The sequence below is a fragment of the Mobula birostris genome, chromosome 12 (genome assembly GCF_030028105.1).
Source record: "Mobula birostris isolate sMobBir1 chromosome 12, sMobBir1.hap1, whole genome shotgun sequence".
Lineage (NCBI taxonomy): Eukaryota > Metazoa > Chordata > Chondrichthyes > Myliobatiformes > Myliobatidae > Mobula > Mobula birostris.
This window is the reverse complement of record NC_092381.1, coordinates 100,188,483-100,209,449: the sequence shown is the minus strand read 5'-3', so window position 1 is coordinate 100,209,449 and position 20,967 is coordinate 100,188,483. Positions and strand designations below refer to the sequence as shown.

Genomic DNA, 20,967 nt, shown 5'->3' with positions numbered 1-20,967 from the left:
ATCCAGTGAGCATATTACCAATCCACTTACTGTGACAAAGTAATTTACAGACTCATTAAATGAGCCTTTCAGAAGCTTTCCCTTGAGATCTCAATAGGCTCTGCTATGATTGCAATGATATCATGGTAGCTCTATTTAAGTATTCAGAAAATGTAAATCAAAAAATTGCACACGCTGGACATCTGAAATAACAACAATTTGCTGGTAACGGGCTTAGGTTTCAGGTCAAAGAACTTTCTTCACAACTGGGAAGGAGGAACAATAAATGGAGGCAGAAACAATAGTGGTGTTCAGTTGCTCTTAGATAGGCACATGAAGAGAATAGAGGAATGTGGACCATATGCAGGCCAAAGGGATTTGGTATCATTAGCTTAATTAGTGTGCCACAGTACCGTGGGCCAAAATGCTCATTCCTGTACTGTACTGTTCTATGTTTTATACCGATCAGATAAAGGAGTGATTTACTCTGAGGATGTATGCATGTGATCTACTTGGATAATAAATATCCATAAATATAATGCATCCTTCTTGTTTGTGTCATATTTTCATTTTAGAAGAACTTGTGGACCAGATCTGTATCCCTGTTCCACAATGAACATTGCACAGTATGATACTTTTCTGTATATTGTAGATGTCATGTGGTATTAAACTGAGGACAATAAAAAAAATCATAATTTCAAAGTCACTGATTTCTTTTAATTTATTTTCCAGGATTCCATGCAGGCGAATGTCATCACCCGTGATATTAATCGGACTTTTCCAGCCCATGATTACTTTAAAGACACTAATGGGGATGGACAAGAGTCATTATTTAAGATCTGTAAGGTAGGGCATTGAAATTCAAGAACACCAGCTGCCTTCTCCTGTGCTGGGTTTTTGCTCAGAACATGGACTTCGGTGCTGAATCTATACCATACTATCATTGTTGTGAAATAATCCTGTGACCTTTTTTCCAGCAACCATTCAACAGTCCTGAAGTATGGTAGAAAGTATTTTCCATCTTCTTAAAGATTCTTTCAGAAGTCAAGAAAAAGGCATGAAATTTGTTGCTTGGCACTCATTTCATTAAGTGTTAATAGAACAAAGAAAATAGGAAATGGACAGTAAAAGAGGTCTAGTAAGGGAAGGTAGAGAAGAAGCAAAGACAACAAAAGAATTGGAAAGATAGAGTTGCAAGTCTATTAGCTAAGAACAAAGAACAGGAAAGACTAAAAAAGTACCTGCATCACCAAGATTGGGATTTATTCAGATCTCTAACTACCACTGAAGAGTAATGCTAGTGCACCTTTTTGAACTACTGCTGCTTGTGTGATGTCCTTTCAGGAAGGAGACACAGTGGGTTCTTGGATCTAACTCGGAATAGGACAATAGTGGGGAGCTTAGAAGTGACCATTCCTGCGCTTCTGCCACTGTTGGACTTCAGGGTACTGGAGATCGCAGATTTTGGAAGCGTTAAAGGCTTGGTGCATTGCAATGGTGCATCCCATAGATCGTACACACTACACCAGCAATGGAGGGAGTTGATGTTGAACCTGCTGAATGTAAAAGCGATCAGGCACACAGCTTTGTCCTGGATGATGTTGCATTTCTTGAGTGTTATGTTAAAGTTGTATTCAACCAGTTAATAGAGATGTATCTAGCTCTTGTTTGTATTTGTTCACTTGTTAAACAATTCATCCACGGCATGTAGACAAAGGGCAAGTTTTTATTTATTTAAACCAAAGTCTTATTCTCTATAGTGTCAGAGCTTAGAGAGCTATCAGAGTGGCTTACGGATATTTCCTATCCCTCTAACTGAGAAACAGTTGTTTTCTGGTCAATGTATTCAAAGTGATGCCAATAAAGCAGTTCAGGAAGAAGTGATTAGCTGTTTTTGTGCTGAATAGACCATCTATTACTTCATGTGGTGAATCTATATCATTGGAGGATATAAATCATCAGAAGAGGATCATTTCACCCCTCAAGCCTTCTCCATTATTAAACAAGATCATAGCTGATTCTCCACTCTTGTGCTACCCCATAATGCGCAGAATTTACTAAACTCTGTTTTGAATGAGCTCAGCGCTGAACCTCTACAGCCCACTGGGGTAGAGAATTCTAAAAACTCATCAGCCTTTGAGTGAAAAACTTTTCTTTTTATCTGTCCTTTGGTATCTATCCCTTATTATGTGCTTCCTCAGCCAAGAGAAGCACTCTTTTTGCACCTAAATCCTGAGTCTAGAATTCTGTCAATTTTCTTGCATCCCTCTAAACTTTGGGCAATACTGGCCTAGTCTCACAAACACGAGAAAATCTGCAGATGCTGGAAATCCAAGAAACATTCATAAAACTGTTGGAGGGGCTCAGCAGGCCAGGCAGCATCTACGGAAAAGAGTAAACAGCCAACGTTTTGAGCCGAGACCCTTCATCAGGACTCTAGTCTACTCAGTCTCATATGGCAGACCCACCATCCCAAGAATCAGTCTGGTGAATCTTTGCTACATTTCTGAATAGCAAATATTTCCTTTCATACTTAGAATTGCAGATGTATTCTTTCAGAAGCCCTATGCAATTGTAGTAAATTGTCATTTATTCAAATTTTCTTACAATAAAGACCTCATACCATTTATCTCCTGATTGTCTGCTGCAGTAAGTTTTCAGAAACCTCTGTACAAGGACGCCCAGTTCCAAATTCTGAGATGCTCCAATCTCTCAGAATTTAAAAGACACTCAGCATTTCTGTTACATTACTTTACGTTTTTCCACTTAGTACTTCATCTGTTGACTGATCCCTCAGCTTGTCTCTATTTCCTTGTAGCCCCTCTGGGTCCTCAATCCCACCACATTCCCACTCAGTTTCATGTCATCAACAAAAGTGGAATATCGTATTGGTCTCCTCAGTGGAATCACTGATACAGTTCGAGAATTCTCCAAGCAAAATTCCCTGCGGTACCTATTAGTCGCAGCCTGCCAACTTGGGAAGGTTCTCTATCTTCTTTTCTATCAGTTGACCAATTCTCAAGCCACATGAGTAAATTATGCCTATTTCAATGCCATGGAGTCATACAGCACAGAAACGTGCTCTTCAGTCCAATATGCCATGCAGTCCAAGTTCTGTAACTATCCCCTTTTGTCTGCATTTGGCGTTTATCTGAACCAGGGGTCCCAACCTTTTTTATGCTGTAGAAAAATCCATCTAGCAAGGAGTCCATGGAACCCCTGCTCTAAATCTTTTCTACCTATGGGCCTGTCCAGATGTTTTTTTTAACTTTATAATTGTACACACCTCTACAGCTTCCTTTGGCAGCATGTCCCATATATGTGTCACCCTCTGTGCAAATAGTTCCACGGAGAGTGATGTATTTTAATTTTACCCTCTCACTATAAACCTATTTCATAGAAACAAATAGAAAATAGGTGCAGGAGTAGGCCATTCGGCCCTTCGAGCCTGCACCGCCATTTATTATGATCATGGCTGATCATCCAACTCAGAACCCCGCCCCAGCCTTCCCTCCATACCCCCTGATCCCCGTAGCCACAAGGGCCATATCTAACTCCCTCTTAAATACAGCCAATGAACTGGCCTCAACTGTTTCCTGTGGCAGAGAACTCCACAGATTCACCACTCTCTGTGTGAAGAAGTTTTTCCTAATCTCGGTCCTAAAAGGCATCCCCTTTATCCTCAAACTGTGACCCCTTGTTCTGGACTTCCCCAACATCGGGAACAATCTTCCTGCATCTAGCCTGTCCAATCCCTTTAGAATTTTATACGTTTCAATCAGATCCCCCCTCAATCTTCTAAATTCCAACGAGTACAAGCCCAGTTCATCCAGTCTTTCTTCATATGAAAGTCCTGCCATCCCAGGAATCAACCTGGTGAACCTTCTTTGCACTCCCTCTATGGCAAGGATTCTTTCCTCAGATTAGGGGACCAAAACTGCACACAATACTCCAGGTGTGGTCTCACCAAGGCCTTGTACAACTGCAGTAGTACCTCCCTGCTCCTGTACTCGAATCCTCTTGCTATAAATGCCAGCATACCATTTGCCTTTTTCACCGCCTGCTGCACCTGCATGCCCGCTTTCAATGACTGGTGTATAATGACACCCAGGTCTCGTTGCACCTCCCCTTTTCCTAATCGGCCACCATTCAGATAATAATCTGTTTTCCTATTTTTGCCACCAAAGTGGATAACTTCACATTTATCCACATTAAATTGTATCTGCCATGAATTTGCCCACTCACCCAACCTATCCAAGTCACTCTGCATCCTCTTAGCATCCTCCTCACAGCTAACACTGCCACCCAGCTTTGTGTCATCCGCAAACTTGGAGATGCTGCATTTAATTCCCTCATCCAAGTCATTAATATATATTGTAAACAGCTGGGGTCCCAGCACTGAGCGTTGCGGTACCCCACTAGTCACCGCCTGCCATTCTGAAAAGGTCCCATTTATTCCCACTCTTTGCTTCCTGTCTGCTAACCAATTCTCCATCCACATCAATACCTTACCCCCAATACCGTGTGCTTTAAGTTTCCACACTAATCTCCTGTGTGGGACCTTGTCAAAAGCCTTCTGAAAATCCAAATATACCACATCCACTGGTTCTCCCCTATCCACTCTAGTAGTTACATCCTCAAAAAATTCTATGAGATTCGTCAGACATGATTTTCCTTTCACAAATCCATGCTGACTTTGTCCGATGATTTCACCGCTTTCCAAATGTGCTGTTATCACATCTTTGATAACTGACTCCAGCAGTTTCCCCACCACCGACGTTAGGCTAACCGGTCTATAATTCCCCGGTTTCTCTCTCCCTCCTTTTTTAAAAAGTGGGGTTACATTAGCCACCCTCCAATCCTCAGGAACTAGTCCAGAATCTAACGAGTTTTGAAAAATTATCACTAATGCATCCACTATTTCTTGGGCTACTTCCTTAAGCACTCTAGGATGTAGACCATCTGGCCCTGGGGATTTATCTGCTTTCAATCCCTTCAATTTACCTAACACCACTTCCCTACTAACATGTATTTCGCTCAGTTCCTCCATCTCACTGGACCCTCTGTCCCCTACTATTTCTGGAAGATTATTTATGTCCTCCTTAGTGAAGACAGAACCAAAGTAATTATTCAATTGGTCTGCCATGTCCTTGCTCCCCATAATCAATTCACCTGTTTCTGTCTGTAGGGGACCTACATTTGTCTTTACCAGTCTTTTCTTTTTTACATATCTATAAAAGCTTTTACAGTCAGTTTTTATGTTCCCTGCCAGTTTTCTCTCATCATCTTTTTTCCCCTTCCTAATTAAGCCCTTTGTCCTCCTCTGCTGAACTCTGAATTTCCTCTCATTTTGGATTCCCCTGCCCTGGGGAAAAGACTGTGCCAATAACCTAATCAATGCCCCTCATGATTCTAGAAACGTTCTATTTATTTATTTAGCGATGCCATGTAGAATTGGCCCTTCAACCCCACCGCTCAACAACCCTGACTTAACCCTAACCTTATCGCAGGACAATTTACAATGACCGGTTAACTTACACAGTCTTTGGACTCTGGGAAGAAGCTGGAATACCCGGAGAAAACCCACGCAGTCCATAGGAAGGACATTCAGAGACTCCTTGTAGAGGACACTGGGACTGAACTCTGAACTCCGAACTCCAACACCCTGACCTATAATAGAGTCACACTAATCCCTACTCCACCATGCTCCCATAAGGTCACTTGTCAGCCTCCTATGCTGAAGGGAAAACAGTCCCAGTCTTTGCTTATAACTCAAGCTCTTCAGACCCAGTAACATCCTTATGAATCTTTTCTGAACCCTTTCCTATTTAAGGACACCCTTAAAGACATCAGAATAGTTCAGGGTCACAGAGGGAAAGGATAAATGGAAATCTAGAATCGTTTGAAATTACCAAAGAAATCTAGAGGGAAGTAGTGGTAATGTTGAAGGCCTGGTTTGATAATACGATGCTATAGCTGAAACCTCTAGTGAGCTTCGCTGTGACAATGCAGGAGGGCAAGAGGAATAAAGTGATGGGCAACGTGACTTGGAGGTAATGTCTGCAGACTAAGCAGAGATATTCTGCAAGTGGTTCCTCCACATTTTTAACAGCAAATCCATTAAACTGGATGAGAAGAGGTACAAATGAATGGCAACTTTAGGAGTAAACACTGTTTGGATTCTTGGTTGTGGAAAGGGATATATAAATGAGCAGGCATTTATATAGATAGATGCAATAGATGCAATCAGCAAAAGAGGTGGAAGTCAGACAGCGAATGGTGAAAGGTCTGTTCCCTTTTTAATACTGGAAGGAGAGTGATGGAAGCTGTGTTGAGTGGAGTGGACTTTATGACAATATATACAGGGAGAATTCTTCATTAGATTTCTGCTCATTATCCAGAAGCATATGCAGTATCTCACTGAAGTAAAATCACAGGTAATCAGTGGGATGTGAGCTGCAGCAACAGGAACCCTTGTGTTCCTGGGCAGTGCTGTTGCCAACATGAGATCAGCAATCCAGAACTTGGAGCAATTCAGCAGATACCTGGTCAAAGAGTGAGGGGATCCTCTCTGTGTGGGGTCAATGGCTGACATCCTCTGTCCATGTCTAACCAGATATTTTACTAGTTATTTTTTATAATTTCTACCAGTGAAGTTTTGCAGAGTCTTGATCTGAAAGATGGTTTTAGTTCCTCTCTCTTTTTGCTTCTTTATTCAGGAGGTGGGATGAACAGAAGTGGTTTGCTGTCAGTTATCACATCTGTTATGTTCATTAAGCATCCACTCCCCCCTTCCCTTCCCCTTAATGCATAGTGCATTCCATTGGACGAAAATGCTTTATTTGGAGCTGAACACAGTTTAGTTTCACACAGAGCTTTGTCATACCAGTTTATGTTCAAAGCTCTGGAAGAGAATCAAGGATGGTGCCAATACCACCTTCTGCTCCTCCTCTCCACAGGTACTGGTTTGAGTCCATTATGTATTAAAAAAACACATGAATCTAGGAATTTTGCTGAATATATTATCAAAATACCTGACACAGTCGTGTGCTTCTTCAAGCCAAGCAGATTCACCTTCATGTCCAGCTGATTAATGACACAGAATCAAAAGGTACATCTGGATTTAGCAGCCTGTCACCACCAACAATGCTGCTGCTCTTGTAGTTATTACTTTGACAATTTTTTTTTATCATAATCCAATGCTAATTACTTCAGTTATTGAGGCCACTAAATGGAAATTGCCTTCCCTTTAATGTGTGAACGAGAGAGGAGCCTGCTTCTCTGTAATGCCGTTTGTGACTGAAGGATCTCTTGATATTTTTCACAGCCCATAATTTACAGTTAGCATTGTAAGGCAGGAAGCCTAGCTAGTTAATTAGCACGCAGTGAGCTCCCACAGTCTGCAATGTGGAATTGACCAGGTAATCAGTTTCTATGACCTTGGTCGAGCATAAATCTGGCTCTGAGAGAATTCCTTTGCTTTTTTTTCAAAACCATGCCAGGGATAATTTTCAACAGGCTTGGTTTATTGTCTCTTCCCAAAGCCGCCACATGCTGCAGTGCAGCACTCACTTGGTTCTGCATTGGGTTGTCAACGTGAGCTATCCTCGTGTCCTTTGGGAAAAAAAACTACAATATCCTAACTAGTCAGAAGGTGGTGAATCTATGGAATTTGTTGCCACAGGCAGCAGTGGAGGCCAAGTCATTGGGTGTATTTAAGGCAGAGATTGATAGGTATCTGAGTAGCCAGGGCATCAAGGGTTATGGTGAGAAGGCGGGGGAGTGGGACTAAATGGGAGAATGGATCAGCTCATGATAAAATGGCGGAGCAGACTCGATGGGCCGAATGGCTGACTTCTGCTCCTTTGTCTTATGGTCTTATGGCTAATTTGAGGAAATCTCACAAATAGGATTGTGGACAAGCTTTCAACTAAGTAGGAGGGGGAAGGACTCCACAGATAAGATACACTCAAAAGGAAATGAGCACAGAATAGTGAGGAGGGAAGTGACAAAGTGTAACAAATGTAACAACAGAAATAATAATAAAAGTATACAGCACAGAGCAAATCCAGAGTTAGTAAAAACTTTAAATTAAAAATCACCGCTTAATTAGCATTTGCAATAAGACAGGTGGGTCAATAGCACAAATAGCAACATAATGAAAATTATCTAATAGATATTTCAGAACTCACTGGGATGGGATAGACCAAATGGGAAAGGAGGTGTTGTGGCCTTGTTTAATCAAGCAAGTATCGGAGTGGTGTTGAGTTATGATAGGGTAGCAATGGTTAGTAATGTAGAATTGGTTTGGGTTGAAATCATCAAAAGTTCAAATGAACTTTGAGCAAAAAGTTAAATGAAACAAGTTAAATGAACAAGAAGTTAAATGAAAGAGAAAAGAAGACAAGGGTGTGAGTAACTTTTAGCCCCTAAAGTGTGACCTCTCAATAAGGCAGGACCTCTCAATAGAATGAGGAAATATCTAAGGCATGTTTGAAAAGGACTGCAATTGTCAGAGCACTCTTTAATCTACAGGTTGATTGGTAAGGGTATCATAGAAGAAGAATTTATGAAGAATAGCATCTTAGAAGAGTATATTATTGAGTCTACCCAGAAATGTGCTATTCCAGATTTGATCATGAGTAATGAGGAAAGATAATTAAAGATCTTGTGGTTAAAGGTCCCTATTGATGATAGTGACCATATTAAGACAAGTTTGCTAGAGATGTAGGGAGAGTTTTGATTAGTCAGGTGTCAAAGATTACGGAGAGAAAGCAGGAGAATGAGATTGAGAGAGAAAATAAATCAGCCATGTTCAATTGTATGATTGATAGGCCAATTAGCCTAAATTTGCTCCTAAATAAACTTCTGAAGTTCTATCATATTAAACCATAAGACACATGAGCAGAATTAGGCCACTCGCCCATCATGTCTGCTCCACCCTTTCATCATGTCTGAATTATTATCCTTCTCAACCCCATTCTGCTGCCTTCTCCCTGTAACCTTTGATGCCCTGACTAACCAAGAGCCTATCAACTTCTGCTTTAAATATACCCCATGACTTGGCCTCCACAGCTGTCTGTGGCAATGAATTCCACAGATCCACCCTCCTCTGGTGAAAGAAATTCCTCCTCATCTCTGTTTTAAAGGGATGTGAACGGATCCTGACCCTGTCCTGGGCTGTACCCTCCAAATATCTGGACCTGCCTCTCGGTTTTTTTGCACGACCTTACTTTCCCTTTTCTATTTTCTATTTATGATTTATAATTTAAATTTTTAATATTTACTATTGATTTGTACTCCAGGGAGCATGAAGATCAGAATCAAATATCGCTGTGATGATTGTACGCTCTAGTAACAATTGTTTGGCGACAATAAAGTATAAAGTATGTCTTTGTATTCTGAGGCTGTGTCCTCTGGTCCTAGACTCGCCCATTATAGGAAATATCCTCTCTAGGTCCACTCAATCTAGGTCTTTCAACATTAGATAGGTTAGAGAAGTACAGCATAGAAATAGGCCCTTTGGCCCATCTAGTCCATGCAAAACCATTTAAACTGCCTACTCCCATTGACCTGCACCAAGACTGTAACCCTCCATACCCCTACTATCCATGTACCTATCCAAACTTCTCTTAAACATTGACATCGAGCTCATATGCACCATTTGTGCTGGCAGCTCATTCCACACTCTCACCACTCTCTGAGTGAAGAAGTTACCCCTAATATTCTCATTAAAATTCTCACCTTTCACCCTTAACCCATGACCTCTGGTTGTAATCACACCCAACCTCAGTGATAAAACTCTGCTTGCATTTCTATATGCTGTCCCTGTCTATACCTCTCATAATTTTATATACCTCTATCAAATCCACTCTCAATCTTCTACGTTCTGAGGAATACAGTCCTAACCTATTCAATCTTTCCTTATAACTCAGGTTGTCCAGTACCGGCAACATCCTTGTAAAATTCCTCTGGGCTCTTTCAACCTTATTTACATCTTTCCTGTAGGTAGGTGACCAAAACTGCACACAATACTCCAAATTAGGCCTCACCAACAAATTCAACATGTGCCATGTGTAATCAGATAAATTTGACAACAGAGAGACACGAGGGACTGCAGATGCAGGAATATAGAGCAATTTTACAAGTAATTTTACTTGGTAGAGGAACAGGAAGCTGGTGTGTGTGAGAGTGGGTATGGGTATGAGATCGTGTGTGTGAAGAGAGTGTGAGAGCATGCACTAGTGTGACAGTGTGAATGTGTGTGTGTGCATGCACATGAGAGGTGTGTGTGCACAAGTGAGTGTGCATGTGAATGTGAGTGTGTGTGTGTGGGAGAGTGTGAGTCTGCATAGGAGAGTGTGAGTGCGTATGTGTGGGCGAGAATGTGAATGAGTGAGTGTGCATGTGAGAGAGTGTACGTGTGTTTGAGAGTGAGTGTGTGTGAGTGAGAGTGATTGTTTCAATGAGATTTCCTCCCCTCACCCCTATTGTTCTAAACTCCAACAAGTACAGGCCAAGAGCCATCAAACCCCGCTACAGCCCAAGAAGCCCATCTCCACCCTAGCATAGCCTAGGACTTTTGAGCCTTTCATATCCCTATAAAAGAGGCTGAGGGGTGCCCTTTTATAGGGATATGAAAGGCTCGGATAAGGTGAATGATCACAGTATTCTTTGACAGGCTAGGATTCTTAGACATGGAACCTAATACAACAATGAGAGGCCCAGATTGAAAAGGCAGCCTGTATACTTTTCCCCTGGTTGAATGTCTAGTACTAGAGGGTATACATTGAAAGTGAGAGAAAATTGAAAGGAGATGTGCAGGGCAAACTTTTTTCATAAAACACGATTGGTGCCTGGAATGTGTTGCCAGGGATGGTAGTAGAAGCAGATATGACAGAGGCATTCAAACCCACTTAGACAGGCATTAGGAATGTGCAGAGAACAGAAGGGAGGAGCATTACGTAGGCAACAGGCATTTAGTCACTAGTTTAAATAGTGTAGTGCAATATTTTGGGCTGAAGAGCCTGTTCCTATCCTCTACGGTTTTATATTCTATGTAAACTACAAGGCATAGATTTAAGGTGACAGGAGAGTTTTGTTGGTATCTGAGGGGCAAGTTTTACCACACAGAGTGAACTGCCTAAGAAAATGATTGAAGTAGGTATAATTAGAACATTTAAAACTCATTTGGACATCAAAGGTGCAGAGTGGAGGAAAAGGTATTATTTTGGAGACACCTGATTTGCGTATTTTGGGGTTTAATTCTCTTACAGCTAGGAGGGCGATCTTGTTTAAACGGAAGGATGTTGTTCCACCTACTCACGGTCAATGGTTTCGTGATGTTATGTCATGCTTAAATTTAGAGAAGATCCATTGTTCAATTTCTGAATCTATTCAAGACTTTCAAACAATGTGGGGACCATTTTTGAACTATTTTCAAAGCCTTTGACTTGCTGTTAAAGTACAAATGGTGACTAATAACATATTTTACTTTATGATAAGGATTTTTTTCCTTTTTTTCTTTCTTTACCAAACAGCTTTGATCTTGGTAGTGGGTTTAGAATTTTTTTCTGTATAAAAAAATTATTACATTTCAATATTACGATTTAATTTAATTTACATGAATATAGGGTAATGTGATTGCAAGTGTGATTCTAATATAATGTATTTGGTATTGTTTTATCTTTTTTTTGATTTATAATATATATCTTCTTGTACTCTGTATTCTTATATGTAGGAACGAATAAAAATATTGAAAGATGCAGAGTGATATGGACCAAACTTATGTAAGTGGGACTAGATCAGGTAGACATCTTGGTCGCCATGGATGAGTTGGCCATGGGCCTGTTTTTCTGCTGTACAACTCCATGACACATCCTTGTAGTGTTTTTTTCAAGAACCAAAGAGGGGAGGTTATGTATAGTTCACATCAGAAGTAGGTTATTTTGCCCAGTGGTACAGGGCCAGAGTTTATTTTCCACATCCTCTATGGCTCACCCTATCATATGTATTGTTCTGTTCATTCCTGCCAGTGTATCAACCCAACTTTGCTGTTCTCTCAACCACCGCTTAAGGTAATGATCTTCACGTTCTGACCAGCCCCGGTTTAAAAAGAAACATTCTTCCCAGTTTCTCTGCTGGATTTACTGGTTACTCTTGTTATTTGTGATTCTGTCTTTTGATCCCTTAACTTCTTGCCTGCTGCATCAAGCAAATTAAATTGGTCACTCCTGTGCAGACTCATATTCTGACGATTATAATTTTGTGGAGAATACCTTCTGAATGGACCCATTCCCCAGAGGATCTCCTCCTCCTTCACTTCCATGTGCATCTAACCCCTGCTTATTCCACCACCCCCATTAAACTCATAGAAGCTATGGTGCCAGCGGGTTGTGACCCAGGGCCAGGGCTCATTTGGTGCCTTTGGGTGTTGACTCTCTTGGCTTGCACTCTAATTTGAGAAGCTTCCCACATCAACCAACCTTCTCATGGAGTTCTGATATAATCTGGTCATGCATTTTATTCCTTAATGGGCCACATCTCTAAAGGAGAGCTAGGAGCAGAAGTAGGCCATCTGACCTCTGAGCCTATTCCGCTATTTACTAAGATCTTGGCTGAGTTTCTAACTAGGCTATCCTCTTGTCCCCTGACACCCTTAACATCCAGTTCACGTATACTTTTATAGCTGAATGCTCCAATGGGATTACATTCTTTCAGGAGTACAGACCCTCTGGCACTTCAACCAAAATAAGTATTTCAGCAGTCAGTGGCTACTTAACTACAGCAAACCTTAAAACCTGCCTCCACCCACTATCTAAAATTTCAAGTACAATTTCAAGTTTATTGTCATCCAACTGTACATATATAAAAACAAATGAAATAATGTTCCTCCGGACCACAGTGCACCCACAAAACATATATCACACACAGTACATAAAACAAATATTACCATGAAAATAGTAATAAATATAATTCAAAATGCATGTAGTGCATTGCACAGGTAACAGTAAACAGCTCACTGTCCTAGTGACAAGATCTTGGTGGTGGCAGGGTATTGATTAGTCTGACAGCCTGAGGGAAGAAGCTGTTACCCAGTCTGGCAGTCTTACTCCTGATGCTCCTGTACCTCCTTCCTGATGGTAGTGGGTCAAACAGATTGTGGAATGGGTAGTAGAGATCATCAACAATATGTAATACTCCCAGTAAATGTCACAAATGGGGGGAGGAAGATCCTGTTGATCAGCTAGGGTGTGGGTACCATCTCCCTATTCGGCGGCAAACTGCAAAGTACTACCTTCGGTCTTGTGATTTGCCAGTGGTTGAACCCAGAACCTGGTGTGCATCCAGTCCTGATGAAAGGTCTCAACTGCCCTCCCCCCATATCGCCTACCTGTTCCTCTGAGAGCCTCCAGCTATTCTGTTTTTGCTCCAGATTCCAGCATCTGCATTCCCTTGTGACTCATGTCCCTTGTGTGTCGTACAGTCGGATGACAATAAGATCGACATTCCAGTGACTATTTGGAGCAGTTTGTGGTTGAGTCCACTAGGGGAAGGCAATTCTGGATTGGGTGTTGTATAATAAACTGGATTTGATTAGGAGCTTCAGGTAAGGGAACCCCTTAGAGGCAGTGATCATAATACTATAGAATTCACCCTGCAGTTTGAGAGAGAGAAGATAAAGTCAGATGTTTCAGAATTAGAGAGGCATGAGAGATGAGCTAGCCAAAAATTGATTGGAAGAATGACAGTAGAATAACAATGGCTGGAGCTTTCAGGGGAAATTCAGAAGGTACAGGGTAGATACATTCCAAAGATGAAGTAGTATTCTAAAGGGAAGATGAGGCGACTGTGGCTAACAAGGAAAGTCAGAGACAGCATAGCAGCAAGGAAGATGGCATACAGTATAGCAAAAACTAGTAAGAAGTTAAAGAATTGCCTAGCTTTTAGTCTGTATTCATAACCCTTTTCGATTTTGCCTTATGTTACACTTCAACTCATTCCGTCTCACTGACTGAAATTTTGCCCTATCATCTGCCTGTACTTCCTCACAGTTTTACTACACACAGCATCTACTTGTATGCTCACTGCCCCATTCTCAGCCCTATACTCCAGTGCCCAAACTAGTTTAAATCCTCCCCAACAGTTCTTGCAAACCTGCCTGCAAGGATATTAGTCTACCTCGGGTTCAAGTGTAACCTGTCTTTTTTATACAAGACATACCTTCCCCAGAAAAGATCTCAATGATCCAGAAATCTGAAACCCATTTCACCTGCACCAGTTCCTCACCCACACATTCATTTGGCAAACCACCCTTACTGGTGAGTGTCACATGTAGCAATCTAGAGATTACTACCCTTGAAGTCTTGTTTTTCAGCTTTTGACCTATCTCCCTATTTTCTCTCTTCAGGACCTCCTCTCCTTTCCTACCTAGTGTATGTAGTTGCTTCCTGAGCACAGTCTCTGAGGAGCTGCAGATCGATGCACATTGTGCAGATGTAGTTATCAGGGAGACTTGAGGTATCCTGGAGTTCCTGCAACACATATAAAGAACTTATCACTAACACTGGATTCATTTTCACCACACTAGTTATGTACTAATAGATAAAAGAAGTGGAGGGAAAGAAACTTACTAAAAACTTACTTTGAACCTCCACCTATTGAGCCAAAGCCTCGCCACCCTAACACTCACATAATAGCCACTCCAATTACAGCTTGCTTCTTTTTATTGGCCCTTGCTAAGTTACTAATAACCCAAGTTAATCGGTCCTGTTCCACCGGTAAGTCCTGACAGGCACCTCTCACTTTTTTAAACTGGCAAGCAATGCCTGCAAGGAATTGTCTTACATTCTCGCCGCGATGTCCAATTAGGCCGCTCGTGCTTTTTCTGGTGTGCTTCTAGTGGATATCCTAGAACAAGGATAGATATAAGCAGCAAATGGAGATCTATGAGTGAGTACTGCTGTAATGGCTGCATCATATTTGGAAGTCATCTCAATCATTCAGGTCATTGAAGAATCTGGGACACCCTCCAGCGTCACTTGCTGTGCTTACAAAGATGGTTTCTCTCTGAAATCAGGCTGTGCCCATACCAGAAGGGTTATGCTGTCCAAATACTATGGTGTACACAATGTCCTGGCACACAGGCTGGCTGCTGTGTGGGAAACCAGAAATAGCTTAGCAAGATGTTTCAAAATCCACCACTATATCATTACCAGATTTATGGGTTCAGCTGATAGTCACTTTTCTTTCTGTAGTTGTACACAGGAAGGAAAGAATCACTTTTCACTTCTTCAGTGATGTCAAAGTGTTTCATAGACATTTAACTAATTGAAGAGTCAGCATTCGTTTTCTTGAGTGTGGCTTGGGGATCGTTCCTGTACAAGTATCCTTGATTGATTTTGTTTTAAGTGGAAATTGCAATTAATACTAAACTGCATTTCATTCTTTGCTGCTTTGTTTCAGTATTATTGATAGATGGAAAGCAGACAAGGCTGTTTAGCTGTGATTTTAAAAGAGTTATCCAATTAATTGCACCTTCCCCATACTCCATATGTGCTTCAAGTGATTACATCAGCTTTCAGTTCCCTTTGATGTGGCATATTTCCTTCAATGGTTCTCTGCCGTGTTGTTGTGAACAGCGACATATTTCCATGGCTATTATTCATTTGGAATCACTTGAAACCAATGTATCCATGCCATGCACCTGTGGGTTTTTCCACCAACACTGGATGATGAAGTATGTGAAAAGCAAGAGGATAAGAGGATGTGCTGGAGCTTTTGGAAAGCATTAAGTTGGATAAGTCATCGGGACCGGACGAGATATAGCCCAGGCTACTGTGTGAGGCGAGGGAGGAGATTGCTGAGCCTCTGGCAATGATCTTTGCATCAACAATGGGGATGGGAAAAGTTCTGGAGGATCAGACTGTTGCAGATGTTGTTTTCTTAATCAAGAAAGGGAATAGAGATAGCCCAGGAAATTATAGAGCAGTGATTCTTACTTCAGTGGTTGGTAAGTTGATGGAGAAGATCCTGAGAGGCAGGATTTATGAACATTTGGAGAGGCATAATATGATTAAGAGTAGTCAGCGTGGCTTTGTCAAAGGCAGGTCGTGCCTTAACGAGCCTGACTGAATTTTTTGAGGATGTGACTAAACACAGGTAGAGCGTAGTGTATATGGATTTTAGCAAGGCATTTGATAAGGTACCCCATGCAAGGCTTATTGAGAAAGTAAGGAGGCATGGGATCCAAGGGGACATTGCTTTGTGGATCCAGAATTGGCTTGCCCACAGAAGGCAAAGAGTGGTTGTAGACGGGTCATATTCTGCATGGAGGTTGGTGACCAGTGGTGAGCCTCAGTGACCTGTTCTGGGACCCTTACTCTTAGTGATTTTTATAAATGACCTGGATGAGGAAGTGGAGGGATGGGTTAGTAAATTTGCTGATGACACAACGTTGGGGGTGTTGTGGATAGTGTGGAGGGCTTTCAGAGGTTACATTGGGACATTGATAGGATGCAAAACTGGGCTGAGAAGTGGTAGATGGAGTTCAACCCAGATAAGTGTGTGGTGGTTCATTTTGGTAGGTCAAATATGATGGCAGAATATAGTTTTAATGGTAAGACTCTTGGCTGTGTGGAGGATCAGAGGGATCTTGGGGTCTAAGTCCATAGGACACTCAAAGCTGACTCTGTGGTTAAGACGGCATATGGTGCATTGGCCTTCATGAACTGTGGGATTGAGTTCAAGAGCCGAGAGGTAATGCTACAGCCATATCAGATCTTAATCAGACTCCACTTGGAGTACTGTGCTCAGTTCTGGTCACCTCACTACGAGAAGGATGTGGAAACTATAGAAAGGGTGCAGAGGAGATTTACAAGGATGTTGCCTGGATTGGGGAGCATGCCTTATGAGAATTTGTTGAGTGAGCTTGGCCTTTTCTCCTTCGAGTGATGGAGGCTGAGAGGTGACCTGATAGAGGTGTATAAGATGATGAGAGGCATTGATCATGTGGATAGGCAAAGGCTTTTTCCCAGGGCTGAAATGGCTAACATGAGAGGGCACAGTTTTATGGTGCTTGGAAGTAGGTACAGAGGAGATGTCAGGGGTAAGTTTTTTATGCAGAGGGTGGTGAGTGCGTGGAATGGGCTGCTGGTGACGGTGGTGGAAGTGGATACGATAGGGTCTTTTAAGAGATTCTGTGGGTAAGCCAAGGTAATTTCGAAAATAAGTACATGTTTGGCACAGCATCGTGGGCCGAAAGGCCTGTATTGTACTGTAGGTTTTCTTTGTTTCTCTATTTCTAACCCTGATCTTTTCCTTATTTCTTCTGTTCATCTTGTGTTCGACCAGTGGCCATCTAATGCTCCAGACAGACTGTCTGACCATAGCAAGCATCACAACTAAGTCTTGTTCCTTATTGGATATGCCAAGTTTGAAGCCTAGCACTTGCCTTTAGATTGTTTATTAACACAACGCAGTGTAACCCTGCAGAGGCAAGCTTATTTGCATCCTCTCAGTCAGCATGAAGCCACTCATCAAACTGAAAGGGTGAAATAGTCTCAGGTGCAACAGCACTGCTCATAATGAGAAACCGAGTCTGGAGCTGCAAGGTCACAGAGTTAATGACAAACCAGTCAAGTTGATGTTCTAATAACGGCAGTAAATTGAGTGATCACACTCCTTGTATGTTGTATGTCCCATTGTGTATCATTGTGTCTGTGAAGGAGCTGGATTCCTGAATCATTGCATATAATTGATGGACTGTGCACTCTATCAAACTGCCCACCCCTGGCCCTTTTTCAAGTAATCACAAGGGCGTGGCCAAGCACTCAGGCACATCAGCTCCTTCTCCAGCTGTGTACACCTCCGGTCAAAATTTCTGTTACTGTGAATTGTTATGCGAGTAAAAGATGAATTGATTTCCAAAAGGCATAAAGATGACACATTTCTTTAATATTTTAAGCAAGAAAACTTTTCTATTTCCATCTTTTACAGTTTTAAAATAACAAAAAAAGGAAAAGGGCCCAAAACAAAAGTTTGGGCACCCTGCATGGCAGTACTTAGTAACACGCCCCCTTGGCAAGTATCACAGCTTGTAAGTGCTTTTTCTAGCCAGCTAAGAGTCTTCCAATTCTTGTTTGGGGGATTTTTGCCCATTCTTCCTTGCAAAAGGCTTCTAGTTCTGTGAGATTCTTGGGCTATCTTGCATGCACTGCTCTTTTAAGGTCTATCCACAGATTCTCAATGATGTTTAGGTCAGGGGACAGTGAGGGCCATGGCAAAACCTTCAGCTTGCGCCTCTTGAGGTAGTCCATTGTGGATTTTGAGGTGTGTTTAGGATCATTATCCTGTTGTAGAAGCCATCCTCTTTTCATCTTCGGCTTTTTTACAGATGGTGTGATGTTTGCTTTCAGAATTTGCTGGTATTTAATAGAATTCATTCTTCCCTCTACCAGTAAATGTTCCCTGTGCCACTGGCTGCAACACAACAACAAAGCATGATCAATTCACCCCCGTGCTTAACAGTCAAAAATGCATCAGGCTTGTTTAGATGCTCCTTTGAACCCTTTGAATAGAACTCTCACAGCTACCTGGACTATTCCTCTTCCCACCCTATCTCTTGCAAAAATGCCATCCACTTCTCGCAATTCCTCCGTCTCCACCGCATCTGCTCTCAGGATGGGGCTTTTCATTCCAGGATGAATTTTTAAAGAAAGGGGCTTCCCTTCCTCCGCCATCAACACTGCTCTCAAACGCACCTCCCCCATTTCACGCACATCTGCCCCATCCTCACCTACCACCTCACCAGCCTCCTGGTCCAACATATAATTCTCCGTAACTTCTGCCACCTCCAACGGGATCCCACCACCAAGCACATCGTTCCCTCCCCCACCCCTTTCTGCTTTCCGCAGGGATCGCTCCCTACGCGACTCCCTTGTCCATTCATTCCCCCACATCACTTCCCACTGATCTTCCTCCCGGCACTTATCCTTGTAAATGGAACAAGTGCTACACTTGCCCTTACATTTCCTCCCTCACCACCATTTCAGGGCCCTAGACAGTCCTTCCAGGTGAGGTGACACTTCACCTGTGAGTCGGCTGGTGTGATATACTGCATCTTGTGCTCCCACTGCAGCCTTCTATATATTGGCGAGATCCAACGCAGACTGCGAGACCGTTTTGCTGAACACCTATGCTCTGTCGGCCAGAGAAAGCAGGATCTCCCAGTGGCCACACATTTTAATTCCACGTCGCATTCCCATTCTGATATGTCCATCCATGGCCTCCTCTACTGTCAAGATGAAACCACACTCAGGTTGGAGGAACAACACCTTATATTCCGTCTGGGTAGCCTCCAACCTGATGGTATGAACATTGACTTCTCTAATTTCCGTTAATGCCCCTCCTCCCCTTCTCACCCACCCCTTATTTATTTATTATTTTTAATTTTTTTCCCCTTTCTTTCTCTCTTTTTTCTCCCTCTGCCGCTCTCACTATATTTTCCTCTGATGCTCCGCTCCCCCTTTCTTTCTCCCTAGGCCTCCCGTCCCATGATTGTCTCCCTTCTCCAGCCTGGTATCCCTTTTGCCAATCAACTTTCCAGCTCTTAGCTCCATCCCTCCTCCTCCTGTCTTCTCCTATCATTTCGGATCTCCCCCTCCCCCCCCTTTCAGATCTCTTACTATCTCTTCTTTCATTTAGTCCTGACGAAGGGTCTCGGCCCGAAGTGTCGACTGTACCTCTTTCTATAGATGCTGCCTGGCCTGCTGCGTTCCACCAGCATTTTGTGTGTGTTGCTTGAATTTCCAGCATCTGCAGATTTCCTCGCGTTTGCAGTACTGGAGGGTTTCATTGACTCTTTCAATGTCCTTGTTAGGTAGGGATGGGTGCTGGTAGTGGCAGATATGATTGATGTGTTTAAGTGCCTCTTAGGCAGGCATATGAATATACAGAGAATGGAGGGATTAGGTATTACCTTACTTAGTTTGGCACATTGTGAACTGAAAGGCCTGTTTGTGTACTGTTATGTTCTGTATTTTATCCTCCTATAAAGTGAAGTCTGAGAGAGCCTGAACCCTGGGACAAAGAGCACAGATTTACATTAATCTTTATATAATGTTCCCATGTAACGTTGTTAAACTGCGAGGCACTGGGTCTTGAGATGCTCTGAAACTAATTATTTTCTTTGTAATGAGACAGGCTGGGCTGTCTGGCTTCACACTTCCCTGCTTCACTTTGTCTTTGTAAATCTGGGTGATTATGTTTGCTGAATCTGCAGGTTTGGTTTGTCAAGACGTTCATCACCTTCACCCTATTTGATAGACTTTTCAAATTCTATTGCTTTTGACAATGTTCTACCCAACATACTGCAGGAGGGATGGACATAGAATGAAGACGGAATGGTTGAGAGATCCAGGCAGAATGGGAGCTGTGACTGCAGCCAGGGAATGTAGAACCTGTGGTGGTGCGGTGATTGATGGTGGCTGCGGCAGATAGTACACAACAGAACAATTATTCATCTCTCTGTCCAGAGGCTGAATTATGATGCTGAAAGAAGCTGGATTATGTTATGCACATCCAATAGGCAGTATATTGGTTCAATTAAAGGCATTGTTCCTTCAGAGTAAATGTCCACTGGCATCACCTGAGATCTTTGTATAAGAGTCAGTTAATCCTTAGCAGGCAGAAATATTGCAACTAAATCCAGATGCATTGTCAGATGTCACTAGGCAGTGATTGTAGGTAGAAAAAAGTCACCGTTCTAGTGATCTGAGTTGGAAGCACAAGACTTTAAAAATGTTAATATTAGAAAATTCAGAAATATTATAAATCAGGAGGGAATGGCAACAGTCCACAAGACAGATTGATGAAATAGAGTCATAGGGAAGTACAGCACAGAAATAGGCCATTTGGCCCATCTAGTCCATGCTGAAACCATCTCCACTACCTACTCCCATAGACCTTACTATCCATATACCTATCCAA

The 20,967-nt window shown here is 42.2% G+C and overlaps 1 protein-coding gene across 6 annotated transcripts in view; it reads left to right on the top strand.

Moving 5' to 3' along the window:
• LOC140206146 (rab GTPase-activating protein 1-like) overlaps positions 1-20,967 on the top strand; it is a 568,372-nt gene that overhangs the window by 297,106 nt on the left and 250,299 nt on the right. For all 6 annotated transcript variants that reach the window (XM_072274372.1, XM_072274373.1, XM_072274374.1 and 3 more), the window contains one exon: positions 712-825. In XM_072274372.1, coding sequence (XP_072130473.1) covers positions 712-825 — 114 coding nt within the window. The remainder of the gene's footprint in view (positions 1-711; positions 826-20,967) is intronic.